The 19,735-nt window shown below is 48.0% G+C and overlaps 2 protein-coding genes across 2 annotated transcripts in view; both read right to left on the bottom strand.

Moving 5' to 3' along the window:
- Window positions 1-3,810, bottom strand: part of AMOT (angiomotin) — a 61,437-nt gene extending 57,627 nt beyond the window's left edge. The window contains exon 1 of the mRNA XM_077185866.1: window positions 3,635-3,810. The gene's annotated coding sequence lies outside the window, so the exon portion shown is untranslated. The remainder of the gene's footprint in view (window positions 1-3,634) is intronic.
- A 2,984-nt stretch (window positions 3,811-6,794) lies between these two features.
- On the bottom strand, window positions 6,795-18,537 carry PGK1 (phosphoglycerate kinase 1). The gene is made up of 11 exons (XM_054641544.2): window positions 18,374-18,537; window positions 15,829-15,879; window positions 14,816-14,971; window positions 14,555-14,699; window positions 12,415-12,518; window positions 11,591-11,710; window positions 10,865-10,979; window positions 10,411-10,590; window positions 9,687-9,864; window positions 9,412-9,510; window positions 6,795-7,260 (listed from the first exon to the last, which is right to left on the bottom strand). Exons 1-11 carry the CDS (start codon window positions 18,436-18,438, stop codon window positions 7,220-7,222), a joined length of 1,254 nt encoding a protein of 417 aa, XP_054497519.1. The 5' UTR covers window positions 18,439-18,537; the 3' UTR covers window positions 6,795-7,219.
- Between the last annotated feature and the right edge of the window lie 1,198 nt (window positions 18,538-19,735).

Raw genomic sequence — 19,735 nt, 5'->3', positions numbered from 1 at the left:
ACACTCTGTGGTAAAAATAAGTGAGTTTTAACATAGTTGTAAGTCAAAGTCAGAAATAATTGTTCTAATGCATTCTGCTCCTGACAGATCTCAAATTTAGAAGAGCTTCACATTTGCTGAGAGTCCCAAGGAACTTTTAAAGCATTCAGGGATCACTGACACTTGGCAGAGTGGGACAGAGTGACAGCCAAATGCCAAGCACAGCTCTGAAACACTGCATGAGGAACAGACATTCCTGCCTAAGGGGGCAGAGCAAGTTTCCCACTGCAGAGAAGGACAAGAGTTTTCAAAGCTGAAGTTTTCTGCCCTTCAAGGAATTTAATGTTGTGCACATGACAGGATCCAGCCAGAGACAAGTGACCTACAAGGGATGAGAAGATGCTCAAAGCCTTGAGAACCTGAGCACCTATAGGACATTAACATGATTACTTTTTTAATATTATTAACTATACATGCCAGGCTGCTCTTAAATATTTCCTTCCCACATTCCTACCCACACCTTTACCTTTGTGCCATAGGAATTCTGTGTTCAGCTCTGCCCCTTGATCATTAATGCAGACTCCTGAGTTTCAGACTTCAAAGCAAGGCAGGATTAAGAGTCACAGGACTGGGACAGCATCAAACCCTCCCTGTGCAGGAACCTCCACCTTGTGTTCGACTCCACAAACACCTCCTGGCTGGCAGGACTGGGAAATCCAGGGATTTACACCTGTGGAGCTTCCCACAGGTGAAGTTAATAAAGGAGCCCAACAGTGCCTCATCTCCTTCCAAACACTGGAAAATGAAAGAAAATGGGAATTTCTCCTGGGGTTAGGGAAAGAAAGATGTGAGTGCTCTACAAATGTGCAAGGGCAGAAACCAAAGGCTTCATTGTGTGGAAATGCACTTCTCCAGGAAAGCTCTTCTCTTCTCCCTCTCCTCAGCAGCACACAGAATGTTCTCAGGGAACCCATCATCACCCACAAACCTGGTGGTGGTTGTTTTTATTCCTGACTTTTCTATTTTCCCCCCTAACCCTCCCTCATTCTGCTGCTCAAAATGTCTGCATTCCCAGTTTCCTCATCTCTGCAGGTGCAGCACATCCCAGTAGCACCAGCATTCCTGGGAGCTCCAGCCATGCCTCACTCTCAGAGCTTCCAGCAATGAGACTGACAACACAACACAAATGAAGACATTACAGCACAAATATATCAAGATACAGGTCTGTCCAGGACCCTGAGGAACTTTAGGACTCATTTCAATGTAACCTGCAATCAGCATCCCTTTGAGTTACATTTGAAAATTACACCAACTTGGCCAAGATTAAGCCACATCAGGCTTGGGCAGAAAGGCAGTCTGGGCTTTTTCAGCTTTATTTGTAGCTGCTCTTATATCACCAACTTACAAGGAAATTACACAACACCAGACTAACACAGGTGCAGTTCCTTTAGTGGTAGAAAGCTGCTAGAGATCACCAGACTCAGGAATTTTCATTGACTGCATGGTCTACACCTGCTCTGAGCTAGACACTGCAATGCTACAGTGGGAGAAGCTGTTGTAGAGACACTCACTGCCCCCATCAGCCTCACCATCCCTCATGAACACTGGGCTCAAGTGATGGTAGGTGGTGTTACAGAGCAGAGATTTACTTGCTGAGAAGGTGAACTGCAAAGCCAAACTCAGAAATTTCTCTGCCTAACGAGAAGGTTGCAATTAGGTCATTGCTGAGAGCTGGGTAAGCACAGATCAGAGCAAAAACATTCCCACAGAATAACTCAGATGTGACAGCAGGTACTTGGAATGAGAACAAGGACTTCATCCACGCAGTCCTGCTGCTGAGTTATGTGGATAAACAGTGATCCTGATGGAGCCAGCCCCCAGCAGGTGTCGGGATACACAGACCTAGCTCAGCACAAGCAAACCAAATTCCCAAGCAGAAAAGCCCATGTCCAACTTTTGAAATTTGACAAAGAGCTCAGAGCAAGTTTCAGGTGAGAATTCTGTTTAGGACATGGATGAACTGGATCCATGCCACAGCCTTTTTTGTATCTTCTGGACTCCAGTTTGAGCAATGCTTCTTATTTCTGAACCCTATTTCTGCTAAAATACTCCATCAGTTCTATGCCCAACCCTGCTCAGGCTGGATATTTTGGTAAACACAAGACCTTGATTCAAATGCCAAGGAACTTCAATAGAACACTCTCCAAGCTGCTTTTTGGTCACTGAGACTCCCTCCCTTGGATCCTGCACATGGAATTACCTGTCCCAGGAGCACACAGGTCAGGAGAGGGGAGATTTGTGCATTAATGGGATACTGTTCTGATCAGGGAGATTAGGTTACAAGGCCATGCCTTGTAGCACACTGCCTTCTTCAGTGTGGCACTTCAGTTTACAACTGGGGATTTCTGCTAATTAGATTGTACTTTTAATTATTTATGGCCTGTATTATCTGCAAAAGCTGCCCAAAACCTAAGCCTTAATAAGGATAATTGGAATAATCATATTTTTCCCTCTTCTGTAAAGCAACTTGAGCCTTACTGATGAGAAATGCAAGGATGTGATTAGATGCTTAATGAAAAAATATCATTAGAAAGTGGAACAAAAATTAAAAATGAACTAAAATTTCTATTTCTATTAGAAAATTTTCTATTTTCTACTGCATTGGGGCTGAATTAAGAATCATTTATCAGAGGTGTGATGCTGAAAATTTTAACCTGAAAACAGAGTGGAGATCTTCTTTATCCATGTTATGATGGGAGAGTGCAGGTGAGGATGCCAGAGTTGGGGTGTGGATGTTGTGAGAAGTCTGAAATTTCAGCTTCAAATTATTTCAAATTATTTCAGCCCCCAGGAGTCTGAAATATGGAAGTGCTGGGCTCTCCCACCTGGTGCAGCCAGCCCTTGGCTGGTGCCAGCACCCAGAAAAGCAATGGGTGTTCAACATCACCACAGCTCCTGTGTCCACCACAGCTCTTCCACTATGAAGATCTGTCTTTCCAGCCCTCACCTTCCCCAAAAAGTATCCGGGAATTGAGGCAGAAGGGGATTGACCAGCTCAGACCATGTGGCAGAAGTCACGGTGAATATTTATGGCCCTGCCGGACTCAGTCTGTGAATGAAATCCACAATGCCCGTACTGGGGACGGCCGAACCAAGGCACGGACGCAAAGCTTTTAACCCTTTCGGGATTACCACCCTCCAAATTTTTGCTCTCCCGGAGATCAAAGCAGGAGGATTTGGAGATATTTCTGTTAAATTCAGAGCTGAGGCAGGTGCGGGAGGAGAAGGGCAGAGCAGGGACCATCCCTGGCGGCAGGGGCAGAGCCCGAGGGTGACAAAACATCCCCGGCCGCACCTGGGCCTGACAGCGGAGCCGGGGAGGGGCCGGACAGAGGAGCAGGGACGGCTCCCCCAGCCCCCGAGCCCCGCCGCCTCCCCACAGCCACCACCGGCGCGGGCTGAGCCCCGGCACCGCCCCACAGCGCTCGGGGAAGGAGGAGGAGATGCCCGTGAGGGCAGCGGGAACACCCGGCTGCCCTGCCCCGCCTCGGGGGGCCCGTCCCGGGCGGTGCTCGAGGGGACAGCGCCGGCCTTTCCCCGCGCCGGCCGCCGGCCTCGCCCCGCGGCCGCGCCCTCACCCGCGCAGCGCCCTTACCCCGCGGGCGCCGGGCCCTGCGGCCGCCCGCACATCCATCCCGGGCCGGCAGGGCGCTGGGCCACGCCGGGGAGCTCCGGCAAGGGCCCCCCGCCGATGCCGTGGGGAACTTTCAGCAGGCGGCTGCAACTACGGCGCCCGGCATCCCCCGGCGGGCCGGCGAGCGGTGCCGGCCGGGAGCTGTAGTTCCGCACGGGCGGGGGAGCCGCCGGCGCCTGCGGGCAGCGCGCCTCGGCCGAGGGGAATCGCGGCACCAGCAGGGCTGGAAAAGCTCTCGGAGAGCAGCGAGCCCAGCCTGCGAGCGATCCCCGGCTTGTCAGCCAGCCCAGAGCGCTGGGGGCCCCCTCCAGTCCTTCCCTGGACACCTCCAGGGATGGGAGTCCACCTCCTCCCTGGGCAGTTCCAGTGTTTAACAACCTTTTCCGTGACGAAATTCTTCCCAATATCCAACCTGAACCTCCCCTGTCCTGTCACTTGTTGCTTGGGAGCAGCCCATAGCAATGTTTAACAACCTTTTCTATGAGAAATTCTTCCTGATGACCAGCCTGAGCCTCCCCTGGCACAACTGGAGGCCGTTCCCTCTGCTCCTGTCCCTGTTCCTGGGAGCACAGCCCGACCCCCCCGGCTGTCCCCTCCTGTCAGGAGCTTTGCAGAGCCACAAGGTCCCTCCTGAGCCTCCTTTTCTCCAGGCTGAGCCCTTTCCCAGCTCGCTCAGCCCCTCCCGGGGCTCCAGCTCTTTCCCCAGCTCCGTTCCCTGCCCTGGACACGCTCCAGCCCCTCCATGTCCTTCCTGAAGTGAAGGGCTCAGAACTGAACATATCACTGGAGGAGTGGCCTCAGCATTGCCCACTCCGGGGACAGGCACTGTCCTGGTCCTGCTGCCACCCCATGGCTGGGACAGGCCAGGTGCCCGTGGCCTCTTGCCCACCTGGGCACACCTGGCTCATGTTCGGCTGCTGTTGAGCAGCACCCCCAGGGCCTTTCCCACCAGGCACATTCCAGCCCCTCTGCACCAGTCTGGAGTGTTCCATGGGGTTGGTGTGGCCAAAGGATTTAAGTTCTTTACTTTTTATTTCACCTGGCTCTTAGTATCAGCCCCCTAAACCTGCTGGATCTATTATCTCCATCACATCATGAGCTTTCTGCAACAGCTTTGCTTCTAAACTTTCTTCCACCATGTTTCCAACAGGGACCATTCCTCGCCCCAGAAACTCTCAACAAAAGCAATAAAAATGTAAAAAGCCAACTTGTCAAAGAAGTATTAGCAGGCAAAACTTAAAGAAAGACCCCGGAAACTGTATCAGTGAAATACTCAGCTGCTGGCCATCAAGGGTTCAGCTCATATGGTCTCATGTTTACATGCTTCGTCCATTTTTATCTACAATTTATTTTTATTTAAAGCTGAGTATCTCTCTGGCCCTGCTGTGCCATGTTTCCTGTGTTGAACACAGTACACAAAACAAGCCATATAGAAACAAAAGGACATTTTAGAGATGTGAGGAGGAAGCATCCAAATTCAGGTGGAAAAATGGTTTTAGGCAGAGACATCTGTGTGTACAGAGCGTTATTACTGCTTGCTGTATTTAATTACAGATAGCTTTGTTTTGTTGCTTTTGATGGAGAGAGGAAAAAGCCAGCAGAGGTAGTGGCCCCACACCAACCTTCCACTGTAAACACCCAGAAAGGAGGGCTGGGGGAAAGGCTGTTATTGCTCCATGGGAGTCCAGCAGCACAGGGGCACAAGAGTGACACAAAAATGGGCTGTGCTGTCACGAGGTCTTGTTTGCCAGAGCCAGACAACAAGGATCTGTTACAAGACATGGTGGAATGTTTGTTTTTGTAGTACTGGATTTCCAAAATCCATGCTCTTTTTGTGGCTGACAAGCCCCCTCCTTTCTTTGCCTCGTTCCTGCAGCTGTCGGAGGTCTGCACCCCTGCCTGGAAAACATGAGCACAGCACAGCAAAAATGTGCATCATTCATGTGCCATCAGACAATGCTTGGGAGAGTTACAAAGGAGGGGAGGAAGAGGAGAAGGAGACCACAGTGCTGCAGTAATTTGCATTATTTCTACTTTCTTTGCAAGAGTCACTTTTAGCTTTAAACTGTAACAGCTATACATTTCATAGCAGCTTTACCACACTTCAGCATTATTGAGTTTTAATTCACAGCCCCTCATGACTAGGTAAAATTTGGCAGAGTGTCTCTGTTCTAACACATACTTTCATTTTGTTTTGGTAGTATTTCATATTAGGAATGAGCTAAAAAGCAGAATTTGTGCTGTGATCTGTTGCTTACCTCAGGGATTCCCTCCATGGTTCATCCTTAATACTTTGTGCTGTGCAGAACCTCCTGGGAGCAGCACTGGGACTTCAGTGGGAATCAGACCAGGCCCTGGCTGCCCCACACCACTCACCCTTCGTCGATCCAGCAGGAAAAGCCAGCAGCAGTTCAGCTGGAGCAGAGCCTCTCCTCAGAGCACAGCTGGGACTGCTGCCATGACCCAAAGCTGAGCCTGGACAAGTCCCAGGTTTGGTTTTGTGCTCACATTTGGGCCCTGCAGTGAGCACAGGAGCCAGCACAGGGCAGCCCACGTGGAAATCCAGCTCCAGGCACTGGAAGCACCTTGCTGTGCCTCTGCTGACACTACCTGCAACTCCCACATGTGCTGAAGCCACACACAAACCTCAGTGTCCAACTGTTCACCATGCTACTTTCAGTGCTTTTAGGACCACAAACTGGAACAGAGGCACATTGCAATTCTGTTTGCCAGGGACTTCATTTGTACCTGTCTCAGTCTTCAAAATTCTCCCTGTATTGACATTGAATACATTAGTTGCCCACTATGAGGCAAGTTCTATAGATGACAAGCAGTTGAACTTGCATTTTTCTTACTTGACTTGCACATTCAAAATTTCATCTTACTTTATTATGAGGGGCATTGAAGTCTTAACAGCACATCTGTGGCAATTTACTTGCTTACCAAGTTCACTTTGATGATGACTGGGTGCTTATAGAACCCACTGGACAAACACAAAAGGAGATTTAGAAATATTGCAATTAGAGCAAATAGGAAAAATAGCTTAGATTCCAGATGCTAGAAGGTATTTTAATGCAGATCATTCTAAAAATCTGAAATAAGGACAACATACAAACTGGGAGCACTTGAAATATGTTTATTCAGCAGCTAATACAACCAACCTCCAAAAAACTGGAGTCCCCTCTGGTTTCTGAACCGTGTCAAGTGATGAAAATGCCTTTAGGATGGAAGCTGGACAGTGCACTCCTTTCTGAGATATACGTCTAACAGGGATTAATCTCTTTGAAAAGGCAAAATATAAATATATACACTCTAAATTCACAACAACAGCTTCAACTACGTTAATTCAAGTGGGGTAACAGTGGACAAACCCACATCATGTAAACTGCAGTCAGGAAAATCTCTGCTCTCTGCTGCTCCCTCCTGCTCCCAGGTCCCGTTCTGGTTTACATTCTGGGATCTGCCTCTGGCAGAGCTGGAACACGGAAGCGCTGAAGTGCTGGATCTCAGGGGCTGTGCACGGGACTGGGCCTGGGGCTCTGCTCTCTACACATTGCTCAAGGCATCCACACCAGGGAGAACCTTACCTGGGGGCAGAAAGAACACAGCAGCAGGGTTAAGGACCTCTCAAACAACTCTGCAACGTTCAAAGAGATAGAACGTTAAAAAGTGAATCAGGAATTATACTCTTGAAAATGGAAGAGTTTGGCTCCATGTTGACTGTGGTGGTGTTCACAGGGGTCTCAGGAAGAGGGAAGAGATCAGAATCTGACTCCATGTTTCAGAAGGCTTGATTTATTATTTTGTGATATATATTATATTAAAACTATACTAAAAGAATAGAAGATAGGATTTCATCAGAAGGCTGGCTAAGAACAGAAAAGGAATGATAACAAAAGCTCGTGACTCTCAGAGAGTCCAAGCCAGCTGACTGTGATTGGCCATTAATTGAAACAACCCCATGGACCAATCCCAGATGCACCTGTTGCATTCCACAGCAGCAGATAATTATTGTTTCTCTTTTCCTCTGAGGCTTCTCAGGAGAAAAATCCTGGCAAAGGGATTTTTCAGAAAATATCATAGCTACAGTTGACCATGGTGGTTCCATGGACCTGCTCCTCACAGGGAATCCACCCAGAGCACAGCTGCACTCAGATGTCAGCAGAGATTCCTAACACAGCCCAGCCATCAACCCTCAATCAACAGTAATGGCACATTTCTGTCCAAGGCTCTGCTGGGGCCAGATCCAAACACCCAACATCCTTTTCCATTAAATTTGATGGCAAACAGATTTTGGATTGGATTTAGAGTTGCTGCATACTTTCTTAAATCCCTAGTGGCAAGTAAATAGAATTCTGGGGAGTGTGGTGGAAATTTTAAGAATGAATTAAGAGAAAAAGCCTCCTATGAGTCTCAGGTCTTTAAATAACTAAAACACTCAGGTTGAGACATTTACAGATCTCTTTCCAACTGAAGGAATTGAAGAATATTCTCATCCTTGAGTACAAGAGCCTGGATTAATAAAGTGCAATGTTTTCTAAAGCATTTTTAGCTTTTTGTCATACTTTAATAATGAACAGACACCACTCTGGTTTTGCCTTTCCTCAGAAAACCAACCTTCTAATGCTCAAGCTGTGCAGCAGGACTGAATTGTAACACTGTTCACAACTCACTAGTTTGCTGAGTTTTCAGGGATTTTTCCCCTTTCTTCATCTTCAGAAGCTTTTCTAATTAGCCAGACTTCCATTACATTTAAAAGATCACACACACAAACCCATATTTTGGGCCAAAACTTAGACAAGTTTGTGCTTTTGAATACACAGTGTTTCCTTCGAGCCATCTGCATTCTTTCCCTTCCCCATCACTCCCTAGGCAACAGAAACAAAAGCTCTGTCTCCCATCTTACTCCTGCAAGCAGCAGCTGCAAGGCAGTTTATTGAAGTTTCTCCTCTCCAGAGGAGCTGACAGCATTGGATAATTTACACACACTGGGAAACGGCAAATTACCAGAGGAAATGAGAAGTCGTTTAGAGAACAATGGAACTCGTTACAAGAATCCCTTCAATCCTCAGCATTTTGAATTCCAAGCACCCTCGTGCAGGTTTGTCGCTGAGCACTAGAGGGCTCCCCAAAACCAAGGGAATTCCAAACAGGAAGAAAAGCCTTGGCAAGAATTCCAGACTGTTCTGACGAGGTTCCCCTATCAGAAACCGGGCATTTTCAACAGGCTGGTTGGCATGTCCTGAGGGATCAGTGATAAAATCCAGCCCACTCTTTTTTCTATCCCAGTATTTTTTGCTTTCTGGGAGAAGCATGCTGTGCTGTCTGCAGGAATATTCCATTTTCCTTCCTCTCTTCCTCTGTGAGGGCTACAGAACAGGAGAAGAGGAGCTTGTAGCTCCAAAGCTACATGTAACTAACTCCACATGGTGGCACAAAAAAGACATTCCTCTGTGTTCTGGTTTGATAAGGTAGTGAGCTTTTTGGGAGCTTGTGGTTAAAATAATTAGTGTTGAGATTTCAATATTGGCATTTGGTGTGGCTACTGAGGACATGGTTTTGAGAATATAGGGGGTTAAAAGTAGAGAACTTTTAGGGGAATGTTTTTTTGGTTTTGGTTGGTGAAAGAGGTTACTGTCAAACCACAACACTGTTGTTGTGCTTTCCTGATAATGATAATGGTTAAGCACCCAGAACTCCACATTTACTCAAACAAATAAAGATAAAAGAGGATTTACCCTCTAGCAGCTCCAGGCTGGCTCCACCTCCTGTGCTGACATGGCTGACTTTATCCTCAGTGTTCCACTTAGCACAGCAAGTAGCTGTATCTCCACCACCTGGAGCACAAACAGAATCCATGAGACACAAGAAATTCAATTTTGTCCAACTGAAGGCCCAAGCTGAAGGACAGAGGAGAACTTGAGGAAAACAATTTGAGCAGTATTTTTATTACAGTGCTGGCCATCACGAGCTTCCTCCATGCATTTAGAAACAGAAGAACACAACTACTTACCAATAATGGTGATGCAGCCTTTTCCAGTAACTTCTACCACTTTGTCCATCAGGGCTTTGGTTCCTTTGGAAAACTTGTCCCACTCAAAGACTCCCACTGGACCATTCCACACGATTTGCTTGGCCCTTCCCACAACTTCAACAAACTTCTTCACACTCTCAGGGCCACAGTCCAGGCCCTAAGGGAAGTGAGAGAAGTCACTCATCACTGCTGAGCCCCAGCTCAAATCACCCATGGCCAGCCAGAAGCTTCCTCCCCACCCCAGACAAGAAACAAGAATTTCTCTCTATTCACAGACAGATTTGCCAGCAGCTGCTGCAGGAGGGTGGACTCTGGGGGGGTTTTATCTTCCTAACACTTCTTAATCTTCCAGTAAATCAATTTTAAATCAATGTCAGATTCTTGAAGCCTTAATTAGAAAACTTTGCCAACCCTACTTAAATTCTAGTCAAATAAAAGGGATTTTTACTGCATTCAGATCTGCATGTTGGGCAAGGAATTTTGCTGTTTTAATCCAAATCTCACAGAAGCTACTTTAGACTTAAAAATTCAGAACAAACAACAGGGCTTCAATTTCATTAAACCAACAAACTCTACACAGCTTGCCTGCCCTCAGAAACATTTGCCAAGGCTCACAATTACTCTTTCTACTCCTTTAAGAGGTGTCCTGCCCACACTATTCCTTCCTGCTCCCCCTGTCAGTCCCTTTCCCATTCAGACCTACCATCCAGCCAGCAGGAATGCCTGAAGCCACTGTGGCCTCCCCAGTCTGTGCATTCTCATCAAATTTGTCAGCAGTGATGAAGTCAACAGGCAGAGTGATCTTCACACCATTCTTCTCTGCCTTGGCCATCAGGTCCTTGACAATTTTTGATCCCTCTTCATCAAACAGAGAGTTGCCAATCTAAATTTAAGAGAAGTGTTTGTTTAGGTCCTGGTCATTACAGAAGAGAACATCAGCACCCAAACTGCTCAGACAGCAATTCTGGAAAGATTGTAAAGCACATGGAGAGACATGGCAACAATCTGAGTTTTGCAAAGAGATTCTCAAGAAATTTCTCAGTGCTCCCTACTCTTGCAGAGAGCCAAGAGAGCCAGTAAGGTGCATTCAGAACATGTAAGGTGCATTCAGACCACATTCCCCACTAGGAGCAGACATGGAATTGTTCTCCTTGTACCTCCATGTTGTTGAGCACTTTGAGGAAGGTGAATGCCATTCCACCACCAATGATCATCTCATTGACCTTATCCAGCATGTTATTGATCAGCTGGATCTTATCCTGAACTTTGGCTCTGTAAGAAGAGAAAAGGAAAAAGAATTAATAATGAATATTGTGTCTTTGGTATATCAAGGCTGTTCTAGAGAATGATCCAAGAAAGGAATTGTTTGGAATAGGCAAAAAGAGAATTTTCCAAGTTAGCAGGCCAGCATTAAAATTCAACTTACTAGAGCATTATCCAGCCCTCCATTTCTTCTTTTCTATTTAAATATAAACCTCATTAGCCCCTGATTTCCCCTGACTGCCCAGCAGAGCCCCTGCAGCCCCAGTTGCATAATGAGAGGCCGTGTCAATTTACAGAGCCTGAGCACTCCTGTACCCTGAACTGGGGGGAAAGGTCACTGACAATGTCTGGCCATCACATGGCTCTAACTGCTCTCCGGGCTCATCTGGGCAAAAAACTGCTGGGGACTGTCTTGCTTTGGGGAGCAACAATAAACAGCCAGACTGGATCATCACAGGAGCAGAGCTATCAGTCAGCTCCTCTCTAATCCACATCTCACATCCCAGGAGTCAGCTACAAACCTGAACTGCAGGTACCCTTGAAAGGAAAGCACTTGCTAAATAACATGTCATTTGTTAGGGCAGTTAGAGAAATACAGTCACAGTGTTCTTGAGCCTTACCCTCCAAGAATTGCCAAGAAGGGTCTCTCTGGACTCTCTAGGGCCTTGGCAAAATAATCCAGTTCTTTCTTCATCAGGAAGCCAGCAGCCTTCTGAGGCAGATTGACACCGACCATGGAGCTGCAGAATTAAAGTAAAAAGTGAGGAAAGGAAAAATCTCCTTTCCTTTTTCCATGACACATGGGGGTGTAGAAACAGCCCCATGTCTCACAGCATTACAAAGCCAACTCTTGAGTCAGCTGCAGCCATGAGAACAGCTACCACCTGCATGAAAACACACACAGGCTTTGTTTTCCTAGTTTGATAAGACAGTTGTGCATGCTTCATTTCTGACATTGGTTCTGCACAGAAATATTGATTTGCAAGACATTTATCATCTCAACTAGTGATCCAACAAACCAGAGGACAAATTAGAATAGCAAAGAGCAGGGATTTCTTCTTCCAAGAGGATCACTACAGTCTGCAAGTACACATATCCAAACACACTCCATGAAATAATAATTTTGGAGTGATGAATCTTTTGGAAAAGAGGGCTGCTGTGATTGCAGGACAATTTATACAAGCCCTAAGCAAGTCATCATTAGATCTTCAAAGTCTAAAAAAGTCAATGCAAGTCTAAAGCTCTTGCTTCAAGAGACAAACCTGAAAGAGCATACACTGATAACAACTACCTCCAGTAAATCCACTACTGAGGAACAAACACAGCACAATGACAGTGGGGTAGCCCAAAAGGAAGTTAACACTCCTCAGGAGCAGTATTTGATGTGTTTCCATAGCAGATACTGTTCTGCAGTTCTGCCTGTGGAAGGGAAATGGGGACCCACCTGTGAGCTCGGTGTGCAGTGCCAAAAGCATCATTGACATAGACATCTCCCAGTTTGGAGAGAGAGGCTCTGAAAGCCTCCACTTTGGCAGGCTCAGCCTTGATCTAAAAAAAGAGAAAGAAGGACAAGTTTGTACCCTGAGACTTTGACTCTGAGCTCAAAGTCAGCTATTTGACTGAAACCCAAAGCAGAGGTCAGCCAGAGGAACTCATCAGTTCATCCAGTGGGTCACTGTCTTCATTTGCTTTTTCCCAGTCCAGCAGAAGCAACAAAAAAGTTTAAATGGTTTAAATTCCACCTTAAACTCCCCATGACTGCTATTGCTGAAGACTCTTCCCACTTCTGAACTGCAGCACCACAAACCTTTCAGTCCATCTCCAACAGAGTTCCAGTGTTGTGTGGTGAACACAGGTAGCACAGGAAGGGTGTGGAGAGACAAGGCAGTGCTGAGATCAGGCTACACAAATTCATGCTCACTCACTGAACAAAGCAAGCATAATCTCCAAGAGACACAAGTAAAAGGTTGAGCTCCTGAAGGACTGATTTAGCAACTGCATTGAGGATTAACCAATGAACAGTCTGATAAAAGGCTGGCACACTACAGCAGGCCACAGTGACAGCAGCCAATGCTGGAAATGCAGCTAAGTGTAGTATGTAGTGGGTAAGAACAGGTGTATCTCTGTGAAAAGACTCCTCTAAGCATCCTACTAAATCCTCACAGGATGGCTTATGCAGTTCAGCTCTCCCTGCCAGCATGAAGAGACAGCAGAGCCCACTGGGGCAGCAGGTGACTGCTCAGGGGCAGCTGGCAGCCACCTGGGGCAGGGAACAGCCCAGACTGGAGTCAGGCCAGCCCTGCCAAGGGCTCTCCTGCTCGGTCAGCTCAGCACCCCAGGGAGGCCTCTGCCAGCACCACGTGTGACACCACAGGGACAATGGCAGGAAGGCACTCCAAGAGATGGCAGCAGGGCTCAGCACAGCTTTGGGGAGCCTTTTTAGCAGAGCCTGAGCAGGAGACAAGTGCAAGGGACCACAGAGATTCTGCAACAATGCTGCCAACTGCTCCTTCACTCAGCAAACTGCCTGGCTGCACAGAGAGTAAGTGCTCAGCTGGAACCAGCACCATCTGTGAGCAGAACACAGCAGGCTCTGACAGAAGGAACCACTACCACTGCACCTACTTTGGAAAAACACAGCTTAAGCAGCAGTCAGCAACCTGCAATCCTGTCCTGCATCACTGTTTCCATAGCACTGACTCTCACCTCTGTTAGGAGAGGCAGCTCTGACACTGGCACCTCTCCCCTGATGTGCTCAGTGCAGTGTGTGCTTCCATATGCACATACCCACCTAAATCACCTGGGAATTACAGGAACACATAAAACCAAGGGATTGTCTCCTACAGAAAATGAAATTCTTGCCCCACTCTTCTTCCTGCCACTATACCTGCACTTCTAGCAGTGAATAATTCCAGATTTGCTCAATTTTCCCCACCATCTGCACAGGCTCACCAACTCTGTGCTGTGTTCCTAAGCTACAGGAGTCCTGTGTCAGCCCATAAAGGGCAGCACTCCATGTCAGCATTCCCTCCAAGCACTGGATCTCTGTGAGCCAGCAGGGTCACCATCGCTAAGAAAAGCAGCTGTCTGGAGCAAGCACTCTGCTGACCTTCAACAAAATGTCAGAGGTGCAAGGCAGCCTGGTTCTAGAGAACTGCTCTGAAGAGCAGACAGCCTTAGAGCAGGGTTTGATAATCCCTGTGCTGCAGAAATATTAGCCATGTAACCCAAAAAGGAAGCATCATTCTTATGGGCCTGGTGGCAACAAACTGTCTCCAAACTGGTTTTCATTTTAGACACCCAATACTGAAGCCTAACAAGCAGCAGTTTCTTGCCCAGCTCTATTTTGTTTCTTTCTCCTTTTTTGACAGTCACCTATAGCCTTTCACTTGAGCTGTTTCATCTTGGAAATTCACTGTACTCCACTCAAAGCTTCTGCACAACAGTGGGACACACTGAACTAAAGATCTCTGACATCCTGTTAAGAGCAGGTTCACAATCAGTGCTTTAGAGAGGCTGCTGGCTCCTTGTCAATCTGCAGCAAGGAGCAGGTAAGACCAGAGCAGGCACACATGAAGTTTCACCTTGTTCCCTGAAGCATCCTTGCCTTTGCCTTCCTCTTCAACGTGGAATCTGAGGTTCTCCAGCAGGATGACAGAGCCAGCAGCAGGATTGGCACAGGCATTCTCCACCTCAGCACCAACACAATCCTTCAGGAACAACACCTCCCTGCAAACACAAGACACACACTGTAACCCCACCAGTGATTTCCTGGTGGAAAGAATAACATCCAGGTCTCCTGGCAGGGAGGGCCTGGTGCACACCAGGCTGTTTTTCCACTTTACCTGCCCAGGAGTGCCTTCAGCTCCACAGCTACTGGGGCCAGGGAGAACTTGTCAGGCATGGGGACACCGTCCGGGCGACCCAGGTGGCTCATGAGAACCACGGACTTGGCCCCATGGTCCAAGCAGTGCTTGATGGTAGGAACAGCTGCCTTGATTCTGTAACAGCACACAACAACTCATTAATAAGCACTCCATTAGTTTACCAGGCAAGCAGATTAGTAGCACTTCCACATGAGCCCTGGGAGCTGTCCCTCAAAAATGACAAAAGAAACAGCACAAGAGCTGGACAGAAAAATTCCTTAAAAAAGCATCAACAAAATTCTCCTTCCCAGCCTTTTTGCATACATTTCACTGTTATCTTCCAAGCAATGTAGGACATAGAATTAAAATGCATTTTGTAATCTAAGTTCTGCTGATTGCTCAGTTAAGAAATGCCAGGACACAGCTGAACAGTACCAGGCTCCCTGGGTTACTCTGGGATCCTGCACCAGTAGAGAAATGATGAGCAGTGAGAACACTGTGGTGAGCAAAGCTGGCACCTCCTGCAAGTGGCACACAGGCAGGGCAAGACAGCTGGCACCACTGTTTGGAAACTCCAGGGTTTTGTGTGCTGCACAGCAACAATTATTCTAACAAAGACTCCAAGTTACCACAGCCCCAGGGTAAGCAGGAGGCACAGAGACTTCTGGATAGTAAGAGAGACAATTTTCACACACAGCCTAAGGGATGTGGCTGTGAAATGGCAACAGCCAGTTTAAGAAGTTTAACTTAATCTCTAAAATAAGAGATTTTTTCCCATATGCTCTCCACAGCAGCCACAGGGAGTATCAGCCTTGTATTTAAGTGTAGTTTGCTAGCAACTGCAGGGGGTTTAATTAAAAATTGTTGGACTTTCTCTGACACCTTTAATATTCTGGTATGAGCAGTAACATGGTAATGCTCCAGGTACTGGGGCAAAGTTAGAGACACAGCAGACTTTGGGGCCTCCATTTGGGATGAAAATTACAGCTCACCTCTGATTGTTGGTTATTTTGTGATCCTTCATTGGAACATTGAAGTCAACCCTAAAAAAAAAATCAGAAGCAAAATTTAATATTCAACAGATTTATTTTATTACTTATTTAATTAATTTTAAATATTCAACAAATGAGTGAGGAAACCTGCCAGTAAAGGTGCTGGCTAAAAAAACAGTGTTACAATTAGAGTTAGATGTTCACCTCGGCCCTGTCAACAAGTTCTGTTCTGAAATCAACGTGTTATCAGCCATTTCTGCTTGTGATAACATCACAAATGGAGAACAACCACTGCTAGAATGACTCAGGAAAGCTGGGACAGCAACACATCCTAATGCTCAGGACCAGAGCAGCAGTAATGCTGAGCAGGAAATAAACCCAGACACAACTTTTAATTTTTAAACAATATGATTTCAGATCCCAACAGAGGAACATCCAAAGGAAAGGAAATGAACATCGACCAGTGACCTTGTGTCCTCAAATGAGGCTTCAGAAATGCTTGGCTGGACTACTGTGGCCAGCAGGCAGTTGAAGGAAGCTTTAACTTCTGTCCTCTGCAGCTCTAATCTCCCTGCTGTGGCTTATCACATTCTCCCTGGAAGACCTGACTTGGATCTTGAGGTGACTTCCTGAGCCGTGCCAGCTGGGGCGCTGGCAGGGAGGAGTTCCAGGGCCCGTTCTCCTGGCATCCCTCGTGCCCATGTGCAGGAAGCCGCGTTGCGTAACCGCGGAGGCAGAAATTGCTCACTGAGCCACGGGAGGGAACAGCCATGGCTGGAGCAGAGAGCAGAGCGTGCATCCTTCATCCTTCTGTACGTGAAAAGCACCGCGTTCAGCAAAGCTGCGGGAATGAATCCCCCTGCAGCCCACTCAGCACGTCAAACAAACGGGAAGGAAAGACAAAAGCTGCCAGCAAAACAGGAGTAGCTGAGCAGAAAGAAATTGAACTGGCAGCCCCACAGCACAGTGGTCGAGTTCTAGAAGGGGCAAAGAAAAGCACCATTATCCTAAAGGAGAGAATAAAAGGACAGTTTGCTTTACAGAGCCATCAAAACTACAAAAGAAAGGTCCAGCTCAGCCTTCTTCCCCCCTGCAGACCATTGAAATCTGAGCTCCCTGAGCCCTCTCCCCTCCCCATTCTCAACTTTTCCTGAAGCTTCGGCACTAGGACCCGAAGCTAAGCAGGATGTGAGTAAGCCAAAATTACGATGAACATGAGGAGAAAAAGAAGAGGTATCGATTTTAGTACTACTGAGAGCACGTGGTGACTCGTTTAGGAGACACGGAGCCTGGCAGCTCACCTGCTGTGTTAGGGTAGTCCCTCACGGAACAGCAAAATTAATTAATTAGCATTAATTAACAGAGATTTTGAGCGGGCAAACCCAGCCCACCGCCTGCCAATGCACGGCTGCTCTCTGTAACATGACTCAGAAATGGAAAAAAAACCAGTCAGATGGCCAAAAAATAGTCAGGTACAGACTTCTACAGAGAGATCTTTTGTTGTACCAGACTTAGAAAGTGCACGGAAATCCGGAGTAAGCTTCTTCAGTACTTGCTACATGGGCTGGTTTCTGGTAATAAAATTAGGGAACTAGTTCAAAACAAGGCTGAAGAGACAAGGAGTAAGAAGAGCAAGTTGTCTGTCAGACTGCGAATAAGAGGAGCTGTATTTTTGCTATCCCTGCCTACTCACAGAGCAGATAACACGCACACGGTAACCACGTTATAGTGACCTTGAACAAACTACCCCATAATTAAAACATTTCGAGCAGGACATATCACGATGTACCTTCGTGCCCTTATCTCCCAGGACTTGGCAACAATTTTAACATTACGCTTTCAGGCACTGATGCTTTATAAATAAGCAAGGACTGCCTATTTTAGGGTTTCAGACCAGGATGTGCAGAAAACCTGCGGTGACGCCCCAGCCAGGGAAGTGTCCAAGGCCAGGCTAGAAGAGGTTTGGAGCAACCTTCCTAAGCAAAAGGTGTTCTTGCCCTCGGCATGGGGATGGAAAGAGATGGGCTTTAAGGTCCCTCCCAACCCAAGCAATTTTGTGATCCGATTCCTGCTAAGAAATGAATTATTATTGGTATTTGGACAGCTGAGCAGAGCCGTATCTTCACTTTTTTATTGCAATGCTTTTTGAATTTGCATTAAGGAAAAAAAATAACTGGTAAATAAGCGGTTTTGGGGTAGCTCTCTGGAATAAAAGCACGGCAGGCCGGCTGGATTTGCCCTCCGGCCGCCTGTGGCCGACACACGTGCGAGAGAGCGGGGGGTGATCCAGGGCGGCGGAGCCGGGCCGGGATTTACACCCTGCCCGGCCGCCACGTACCCGCAGGGAAGCCGGGCCGGCTCCACGATGATGCAGGAGCCTCTCCGACACCCAGCGAGCGAAAAAGAATGAAATTAAAACCGCACAAATCGACACGCGCCAGGCTCGGGCAAGGGGCTGCTACCGGGGGGCACCGGCTCGGCCCCAGCGTGGAGCACAGAGCAGAGCGGCCCTCAGGGGACGCACATTCCCCCCGCAACGCCTCACCTCATGACGACGCGCTTTCCCTTCACGTCCACCTTGTCGAGGGTGAGTTTGTTGGAGAGAGACATGTTTGCTGCCGACCGCAATCACTCCACTCCCGCTCAGCCCGCTCCGCTTGGCCGCCTCCGCGTTCTGCCGCAGCGCCGCCCGCGCCGCCACCACCCAGCGCGCCTGGCCCCGCCCCTCCCATCAGCGATTGGTCCGTGCTATCCTCTCTGTATTTCTATTGGTCAAACCCCCTGTCCATCAGTGGTCATCCCGCCTCTCGGGGGCGGGGCTGCGGCGCCGGCCCCGGTCACGTCCCACACGCAGCCGCCGCTCTCTGAGGGCGCCGGGATAGTGCGGGGTTCTGCCCCTGAGCACCAAATTAACGGTTCCGGACCTTATCTGAGGCAAAATCACCCATAAATGGTCTCTAAACGTGTGTCGGCTGGTGCGAATCCTTCAGGTGAAGGACAGGCACTTTACGGCTGAGCCATAGGCCTGGGGCAGGCCACGCGTCGACTGTAAAGGGTGAGACAAAACCCGGGATATTTTTAAGTGACCTACATAAATACTTCTCAAGACAAGTGGGGACAAAACAATTGTTTGAAGGGATACACCTTGCAGCAGCATGGTTTAGTAGAATCACAGGATGGTTTGGGCTGGGAGAGGCCTTAAATATAATTTCATTCCACGCCCTGCCGTGGGCAGGGACACCTTCCGCTATCCCAGGCTGCTCCAAGCCCTGTCCAGCCTGGCCTTGGACACTTCCAGGGATCCAGGGGCAGTCACAGCTGCTCTGGGTACCATGTGCCAGGGCCTGCCCACCCTCACAGGGAAGATTTTTTTTTTTTTCCTAAAACCTAATCTCAACCTACTCTCTTTCAGTTTGAGTCCATTCCCCCTTGTCCTGTCACTCCAGGCCTTTGTCAATAGTCTTTCTCCCTCTTTCTAGTAGGTTCCCTTCAGGTACTGGAAGGCCACAAAACCTTCATTTTTCCAGGCTGAACAATCCCAGGTCTCTCAACCTTTCCTCACAGGAGTATTATTCCATCCCTCTGATCATCTTGGTGCCTCCTCTGGACTTGCTCCGTGTCCTTCTTGTGCAGGGACCCCAGAGCTGGAGGCAATCCTAACCCTGCCCTCTGCCAGGTCACAGCCATTCCCTGTGCTGTCACTCCATCCTTCATAGCAGGTTCTGGGTGCAGCCCAAAATCACCTGCCCCAACATACGTGCAGCCTTTAACGCAGTGCACTGGGCTGTGCATTGGGTGACAATAGCACAGGGCAATGCCCTGTACTGGGTGAAAAAGGAGCTCATGCTCTTTTGTGTTTTGCCCATAGGATAGGCCTTTCTGTTGCTGACAGGGCCATTTTTTTGCC

Source organism: Agelaius phoeniceus, chromosome 14 (assembly GCF_051311805.1).
Source record: "Agelaius phoeniceus isolate bAgePho1 chromosome 14, bAgePho1.hap1, whole genome shotgun sequence".
NCBI classification, from domain to species: Eukaryota; Metazoa; Chordata; class Aves; order Passeriformes; family Icteridae; genus Agelaius; species Agelaius phoeniceus.
This window is presented reverse-complemented; position numbering and strand designations above follow the sequence as displayed.